General features: G+C 38.3%; 1 protein-coding gene across 1 annotated transcript; it reads left to right on the top strand.

Annotated features, from left to right (window-relative positions):
- LOC105165364 lies at positions 2,303–5,311 on the top strand. The gene is made up of 8 exons (XM_011084345.2): positions 2,303–2,863; positions 2,984–3,133; positions 3,232–3,369; positions 3,515–3,577; positions 3,692–3,808; positions 3,913–4,343; positions 4,418–4,752; positions 4,865–5,311. Exons 1-8 carry the CDS (start codon positions 2,362–2,364, stop codon positions 5,142–5,144), a joined length of 2,016 nt encoding a protein of 671 aa, XP_011082647.1. The 5' UTR covers positions 2,303–2,361; the 3' UTR covers positions 5,145–5,311.

The following is a 9,153-nucleotide window of genomic DNA, read 5'->3' as shown; positions in this document are numbered from 1 at the left end:
ATACCTATAAATACTAAGTGTCAAATGCATATATTATCCATGAACTGTGTTTTCACATATACAAATTTTATGTTTATTCTTGATAGAAGTGTTCGGAATTACTATCCGCAAACTTTGGGGTTTATTGTATCCTAGAATTGAATTATCATATCAATCCAGTAGCAATTTATAGTGGGGCAATTATCACTTTAAAAAAGAACGTGTCTTGTTCACGCCTCAAATCTAAATTAGTGAAAACCCCCCATATATTTTAAAAATAAGCTAAAAGGTCCTTGTGATTTAAAAAATCTGGCATAAAGCCCTCCTTTCATTAGAAACTAAAAGAAGGTGGATTTCACGCCCCCTTAATGCGAAATGGATTGATTTTTGGAAGATTTTGACCCCTTTTTGAATTTAAAATGACTAATATACCCTTCTTGACTTATAAAATCACACATGTTTATTTTTTTGTTTTGAGATTGTTTTTGTGGTTTTCTTTTTTATGCTTCTAAAAAATAAATAATTTTATCCTTAATATATTTATTTAAATTAAAATACAAAAAATATAAAAAAATTAATATTTATAATTTAAATAAAAAAGTTAAATTAAATATCACAATACAAAAATTTATACACAATGTTAATTATTTATAATAATGATATACTATTAACTAAATTAAATTATTAATTAATTTAAATATACTTAAATAAATTATATTATTTACTAGAAATAGTATATAGATGTAAATTATAATTTTACGTATTTAAATGAAATATATACTTTCTTTCAATTACATTTAAATTCAAAAAATATAAATTTATTTTCTTAAATTTTTTAATTAAAATCAAAATATAAAAATATAAATTTATTTTCTTAAATTTTTTAATTAAAATCAAAAAATAAAATTTAAGGGAAAAAAACTGCGGCAGACGCTCAAATCCACCCATGCGCGATCGTGATTGTTGGTGGAGGATCGCCCAGAGGAAATACCATCATGGTCTCCCAGATTGTTGTCGCTCCCCCTATAAGGTGACCGACGGGTAAGGGCAGGGGTTTAATTTTATTATTTTGTAAATAATTATTTTATATTTTATAATTTATAAATATATTTATCATATGTATTTATTATGTATATTTAAAATCGAGCAGGTAGCTTAGAACCCTAAAAAAGACAATGCTTGGACTTCTCTAAGTGTGAATGACTTCAGAATAAGTATATAAGAGAATAACAGAAGTGGAGGGAGTAATGACAAGTGGAGGGAGTAATGACAGGGTTCTAGTGTGAGGGGATTTCAAAAGGACAAGACGTAAAACAACGCCCAAACAAAATATTAAGGATCCCCCCATTTTTAAATTGGATGGAGTCGCACTTAATCCGATCCGATCAGGCAATCTGAAACCACAACTGTTGATAACAAATGCTCGAAAAGCTGAGATCAAGATATGTCTATCCATACAAATGTAGACATTTGGACATATATATATCCTATAACTATTTTGGTTAAGGTACGTTATTTTTCAAAGAGAATATTTACACCATTTTTCTCTTGATTTCACATCCCACTAATTCAAGTATTCTGATGATCTTAATTGGATAATTCCCACTAAACTTAACGATCTGTTTGTTTTCTTAAATTTCAAACACCTCTAAATTAAACGATCCAAATATCACCATAATCTTCCAACCCAAATCAATAATATACGTGTCTTGATTATCAATGAAAAGAATATAGAAAGAGAATAATCATTGTTGTCTTTTGTATTCAGTACATGTTTAGATTGTAATTCTCTTGCATCCCCTCAGACGAAAAAATAAGGCAAAGTTCACATCGTGTTAATCGACCGAGTATCTATTATATATGAGTCGAACAAAATAATATTAATGTAATGAAATTGTACTTTTCATTTGATAGCTCCCAATTATTTCAATAAATTAATATGTCATATAATTGAAGTATCGTAATCAAACCTTTTCCTAATATATATATATATATGCTAACTATATGCTTTGCTTGTTGATGGGTAAAAGTGCAACAAATGCTAAATAAATGTCCAACCAAACTCCAACCTTTGTTGCACGGTACTTATGGGAGCTTTTGCTTTTGGAAATAAATTAGATAATATATAAAGTTAAATTCTAATGAAACCAAAAACTGAAAATACTTCCAAAAAACAATGAGAAGTAGAAAAAATTAAATTTAAAATATTTTGCCATATAACTTCTTTTTCTAAAAAAAATATTTTCATTGCCAATATCATTAAATGATAAAAGTATTATCCTAAAACAATTGTAAACACTCCCACGAAAGTATTATATAGTAATAGAAAGATTTGGTGTGCTCAACAACTCCCATCTATCTAACGACACAGCAAACACAGAAATGAATTCCTCATACCTGGATGATATGGTGACAAGGCTGATGCGGAATGTGATTCAGGGCAACTGGGAAGAAGTTGCCAACATATACCAACAACATCCAGAAGCTCTTCTTACTAAGATCAACCAATCAGAAGATACGGCTCTACACATAGCTATTTCTGATGGCAATGCCGACATATTTGCAGAGCTGGTTTTAAGAACTGTCATCCGTACCAGCCCCGAAGCCCTGCGATTCCAGAATCAGCTTGGGAACACACCTCTCCATCTTGCGGCCTCTCTGGGCAACGTCAAGATCTGCGAGCTCATGGCATCTACAGACTCACGGCTCATCGGGATACGAAACAGGAATGGTGAAACTCCCTTTTTTCTTGCTGCTCTCAATGGCAGAATGGAAGCGTTTCTTTGCCTGCATTACTTGTTGAGAAGTGGAGAAGGTTATGAGTATTGTAGGAGAAAAAATGGAGAGACGATTCTCCATTCTGCCATCTCCAGAGAATATTTTGGTCAGCACTCGGAGCTACCGAACTACTGCTTTTCATGCATGTTCGTAATAATTAGTTAGTCTTTACTATGATAAAACGTAGGATGAGCTTCTTTCATAGTCTTTTATGTCTCTCCCACAGATCTAGCGTTTCAAATAATTCATCACTATGGGAAGCTTGTAAACTGGGTGGACGAGCAGGGGCGCACACCACTGCATATTCTTGCAAGGAAGCCATATGCCTTCAGAAGTGGAAGCGATATCAGAGGTTACCAAAAACTCATTTATCATTGTGAGTCTCTCTTTTCTCCTACACAGTAGTTTAGCTAGACAGAGTGCAACAGGATATATCTCTTTGTAAGATCAACTGAATGGGCATTTTTATTGTAGGTATATATGTTGATGAGCTTCGGCCATCCAGTTACCAGGTACAGGACATTCGACATGGAGAAAATGCTAAGTATCCGGCCAACTGCCAGACCTGCGTAAACTTCAGCCTTTGTCTGAGGGGTATAATGAGGATGCTGAGTAAGTATAATTACTAATTGAGAATTTAGTAGCGGAATTGCAGTAAACCTGCTGATCGCTTCTAATTTTGAATAAACGTTTCTTCAGTATTCTTATCTGTGTATGATGATTTCAGTGTTGATGTTCTGCTTGTTTTCTTTTGCAGCTTGTTTAAGACCAAAGAGACAGCAAGCAGATGCAGAGCTACAGCGATCTGATCATGAACAAGGTGACAGAACCTTATTTTTTACAGTATAAACTCTATTACTTTGATTTTTAGCAACTGTGCATCAACATCATATCCATGCGCAACTAGTAGTCTTACACAACGTATCTTGTTCAGCACAAGGATCAAGCATGTCCCAAGATGAAGGAATACAATTGCTTCCCGCCAACTCTCTCGGATGTTTTCACTGTCTCCAAGTTGTATCCAAAGTGATGCTGGTAATCCTTGGCTTGGGTAAGCCTCAGACCATCAGCCAGCAACCAAGCATCTAAAACAAACATTCTTTCTTGTAATTTAGTCTCAAATGCTGATATTTGTTTCTGGTATCGTGGGACAAGGATCCGCGAGAAGAATAAAAATGTTTCAGGAAAAGCAGAGGCATATCTGGTCCATCCAAATCATGGAAAAATTGCTAGAGAAGGCTTCTCCGCAAGTCTACACAATCAAGGGGGAAACACCAATACTTGTCGCCGCAAAGAATGGTATAATAGAAATGGTGGAAAAGATACTTGACCTCTTTCCTGTGGCCATCTATGACATGAACGTTGAGAAGAAGAATATTGTTCTGCTTACAGTGGAAAATCGGCAGCCTCAACTTTACACATTCTTAACCCGCCGGAAAACAATGAGAGAAGCCATATTCCGCCAAAGGGACGCCCATGGAAACACTGCTTTACATCTTGCTGCCATGCTGCCGGCAGATACTATTCGACCGTGGCCCGTCCCAGGTGCTGTATTGCAGATGCAATGGGAAATTAAGTGGTATGAGGTAAGCAAAGAATTAAAATTTATTGGAATAATATTAGCCCCAGTTGCTGAAACTTATGCCAATTCTTTATCTAGTTTGTGAGGGAGTCGATGCCGTTCGACTTCTTTTTCCGATACAATAATGAAGGCCAAACCGCAGAGGATATATTCAGCAAAAGCCATGAAAGCCTGCTCAACGAGGCTGGCAAGTGGCTGAGCAGCATCTCCCAGTCCTGCTCCGTGCTAGCCTCTCTCGTTGCAACCGTAGCATTCACTAGCTCCACCACCGTTCCCGGCGGAGTCAGGTCGGAGAGCGGCATCCCAACCCTGGAAGATAAACCAGCCTTTACCGTGTTCGCCATCTCCTCAGTCATTGCGCTATGCTTCTCTGTCGCGTCACTCTTGATGTTCTTGGTGATTCACACCTCCAGGCAAGACAATTAAATAAAAAAGGAAAAAGAAAATAAATCTCTCAAAATTTTCTTGTAGATTTGATGTAGATGAATAACTCTCCGATTTCTGAGTTTGTTGATATGGGTCCAGGTACCAGGAGAAAGACTTCAGCAAGTACCTGCCGATGAGGCTTCTACTGGGCTCAATATCTCTTGTGGTCTCTGTAGTTTCTATGTTGGTGTCATACTTTGCTGGGCACTCCTTTTTGCTCAACAATAAGCTCAAAAATGCCGCCTTCGCGGCGTATGCTGTAATTTTCTTGCCGGTGACCCTTTTCGCCGCCCGACGGATCCCATTTTATATTGGTCTTGTGTTGCTTACATTTAGGAAGGTCCCAATTAGGAAGCCGCCGGAAAGGAAACACAAGTAATTATTCCAATTTTCTTGGAGAATCCTTTTCCAAAACAACGCAGGTCATATGATACACATGTAATGATGATACCTTTTATTTCCGTTTTGATCCCACTCTTTTAATAAAAATTTGCAACTTATTCTCAAACCTCCATTCACTGTCAAGTTTGAATGAAAGAATGAAGAATCCGTTAAGTGGCTGTTATCATTGAAGGGAAAAATTGTATCCATGCACTTTAAGTGAGTCGTGAGTGAAATCCAGCCTCAAATCAAACAACTGTTCATTTCCCCCTCTATGAATCTTAAAAATTTCGTAATTGAATTTCTCCCAAATCACTCAAGTATGCTGGTTTGATTTGATGAAAAACACAAGAAATCAAGTGAAGATAGCAAACATTCACCCCAAGGAGAAGACTCAAAATTCACCGTCAAATTTGGGTTTAGGGCTTCCAACAATGAAGCAGAATATGAAGTACTCGTAATCTCAAGATGGCACATGAAGTAGGAGTTAGACATTTAATAGCTTATTTAGATTCGCAACTAGTAGTCAAACAAGTGGAGGGTTCGTACAAAGCTAAGGAAGAAATCATGATATCTACAACAAATAACAGATTAAAGACAACATTTGAGAGCTTTCAAACAGTGCAAATCCCTAGGGAAGAAAATGCCGTAGTAGACTGCCTCTCCAAGTTAGCTAGTGCTTTAGAAGATTGTCGAGCAATGTATATTACCATACAACACCTCCCCAAACCAAGATCTCCAATTCATATTCAAGCCATATCCATTTAAGGAGATTGGAGGACACCCGTTATTCAATGGCTTGAAGAAGGACGCCTCCCAAATAACAGGTGGGAGACAACAAGACTTAAAGCTCGAGCTTCCCGATTTTTGCTCCAATGAGAGGTCCTCTACAAAAAATCTTTCACACACCTTCTACTCCGGTGTTTATCACAACAAGATGGACTACATATTCTTAAGGAAATAAATAGTGGTTGTTATGGAGCCTATGCAAGGACATGGGTCTTAGCTAATAAAGCATTGCGGGAAGGATACTTCTAGCCTTCAATGAAACAAGATGCACATCAGTTGGTAAACAAATGTGAGAAACGCCACAAGCATTCCCCCCTTATAAATTGACCTGCAAGACCCCTCACAACCATGTTGTAGCCTTGTCCCTTCGCAAAATGGGGAATAGATATTGTAGGACATTTCCCTCTAGCCCTTGATTAGAGAAAATTCCTTCTAATAGTCATTGACTACTAAGTGGGTAGAAGCTAAACCATTAGCTCATATCATGAAAACAGAAGTGATGAAATTCATATGGAAGAACATCATATGCCGTTTTGGACTCTCTCGAGAAATAATCTCAGACAATGGCCCACAGTTTCAAGAACATAGAATATAATATTGGTGCAAAGATTTATATATCAAGTAAAGATTCACAGCGATGGCACACCCCCAGTCTAATGGACAAGTGGTGGTCGCTAATCGAATTCTAGTATAAGGAATTAAGAGGAGACTTGAACGAGTTTGTGGAAACTGGACGAAGGAGTTAACCAGCGTCTTAAGGGCATACTGCACGACCCCTCGAGGGTCTACGGGGGAAAGTTCCTTCACGTTATTTTGTGGGATTGAAGCTATTATCCCGGCAGAATTGGGAGTACCCTCCCACAGAGTTTTACACTTCTCCGAGGAAAATAACTAAAAGAGAACCTAGATCTCATTGAAGAATTACGAGAAAAAGACTTTCATTTGCATACAGAATACAAAAATACCATAATAAATGCCCATAATAGAAGAGTGAAAATACGAACTTTTCAAGTTGGAGATTTGGTGCTGCGATGGGTGGATACTCTAAAACCAATTCAGAAGCTAGACCCCACTTGGGAGAACCCTATAAAATCACAGCAGTGTTAGGGCGAGGAGTGTATAAAATAGAAGATCTTGAAGGGCGCTCCTTTTCACAACCCTGGAATGTACATAACCTTAAGAAGAACTATACGTGAAAGAACCTCCTTCATGGATAATGAGTCCTCTTGAAGGACTCCCTCTAAATAAGTAATCTTGAAAATATTAAACCTTTTAGAAGGACGTCTTCATTAACAGGCAGTAGGGGTCAACCACCAAAACGACAAACTGACACTCTCTGGAGTCCCACAACAATCAGGTATGACTTTCTATTTTATGTACATGATAAGGCGAGGCACTAAACAATATATAGGACTAAGCCCTGGCAATGAACAAACAGGTATCCGACAACAAAAGTAAGCCCTCACATGCCTTTTATTTTTTTCTCATATACTTATTCTGTGATTGAAATTTCAATCTTAGTTTCAAGAAAATATTGGAAAAACCCTAGAAGGCTACCCTTCCCTCATGGAACACCCTTAGTTCTAGACCATGCTCAAGCAAGGGCATATCTAGGCAAAATGAAAAACAAACATCCTCGCATGCAGAAAACTGATAGGTCCATTCTATTCAAACACGTCAAAAATAGCTCGACCTAAAAGCGTGGCCGAGCCTGGAAAAAGACATTCAGAAATTGTTTCATCCCCCTATATTAGGGGGGAAAAACGGAGCAAGGAAAGTAAAATGTGTTTTTTAGGGGGGGAGGGGGTTCAATTACATCTTTTCTTTTTCTCCCCATTAGGTAGGGTCTTTTTCCTTCTCTTCTTTGGCTGGAGAGGCGGCAGCAGTGGAGGCTTCAGGAGGTTTTGTATCAGCATCCTCAGGGGCATCCCCTTTTTTTTGGCTTTTGGCCCCCGTCTCCCAAGAGTCCCCCACTACAGAATTAACTGTTCCTTCAGGGGGGACCCCTCACTTTGGTTTCAACCTCCCCTAGTATGTTGTCTAAATCATCCTCTACAAAAAATTACTTTCTCAAGATAAACCAAGACTAAGAGTTAGTGTGAGTTCATGCCGAAGAAAGCAAGGAAGGCAAACCTGATTCAAGATGGAGGTCTCTACCCACGGGAGTGGGAGTGCCAGTGAAGGGAACATTCTCCGTAGTAGTTGCAAGATGAAGAAATGAAGACACTTTCCTAGTTAGAGGGTATTCGTGTGTTTCAAACTACTCCCTACATGCCACAAAGCCATATTCGAAGTAGGGTCCAGCTATTCCGGTTTCCTCGCTTTGATATACTTCAAACTTCTTAAATTGCTAGAGGCAGCACGCCCAATAGCCCTCCAAATAACGTCAGCCGTCAGCTGAATCAAGAAAATCGAGGGAGGCCTTCTCCATAGCTTTCTTAAGGGCCTCCTCATGGCTTTGAGCTTCTGTTTATAGCTTCCTCAGGTCATTCTCTAGTTGTTGATAACGGGCAACTACCTCCTTCTTGTCCTCTTGACGCTTGGTGTTCTCTACACCTAAGTATTCCACCTTCTCCTCTAGTTTTCGTTTTTGAGCATTATTTTGAGAGGTAGGAGGATGAGAGAAGAGCTCTTCACAGACGGAGACAGCCTAACAGGAAGAGGAGGGTATTAGAAAGACATTTTTTGAAAAAGGAAAACTAAATGAAACATACCTTAAGCATACATATATGAGGAGGCTATTCCTTCCGGCTCATCTTTTGACAAAGAAGACAACAAATGCTTGTCTCTTGTAGACAGCACCCATCTCATGAGCTCGGACACCAATGGCGTATTGCTCCCACTCTCTTGGTCCAAAGATTGATGAGTATGCAGGCAAGTGGAGTAGGAGCGAGAGAACTTGAGGGACACACCCCTTTCATCCTTAGGTGGAGGCAGAGGAGGAGGCCTTGAAGGTGGCTTTGTGGAACTTGTAGGAGAAGCCACAAACGAACTCAACTTTGTTCTCTTGGAGGAACACCCTGGGGTGACACCAGGTGTAGGAGAAGCAGTGTTTTTCTTTGAACTCACTAGAAAAAGGGGTCCCTCCAACTTGAGCTCTCGAAGTGTGATCCCTTATCAACTTGTTAAACATAATGTTATCTGATTCAAAAAGAAATTACCCAAATTATAATTTGATATAAATAAAGCAAAATAAAAAACATGAGGAAAAATAAAAA

This window comes from Sesamum indicum, linkage group LG6 (genome assembly GCF_000512975.1).
Source record: "Sesamum indicum cultivar Zhongzhi No. 13 linkage group LG6, S_indicum_v1.0, whole genome shotgun sequence".
NCBI lineage: Eukaryota > Viridiplantae > Streptophyta > Magnoliopsida > Lamiales > Pedaliaceae > Sesamum > Sesamum indicum.
This window is presented reverse-complemented; position numbering and strand designations above follow the sequence as displayed.

Coding starts and splice junctions, on each gene's coding strand:
- LOC105165364 (XM_011084345.2), top strand. CDS start 2,362: ATGAATTCCTCATACCTGGATGATATGGTGACAAGGCTGATGCGGAAT. Junction 3,134..3,231: donor CCAAAAACTCATTTATCATT/GTGAGTCTCTCT, acceptor TTTTTATTGTAG/GTATATATGTTGATGAGCTT. Junction 3,578..3,691: donor GCGATCTGATCATGAACAAG/GTGACAGAACCT, acceptor TATCTTGTTCAG/CACAAGGATCAAGCATGTCC.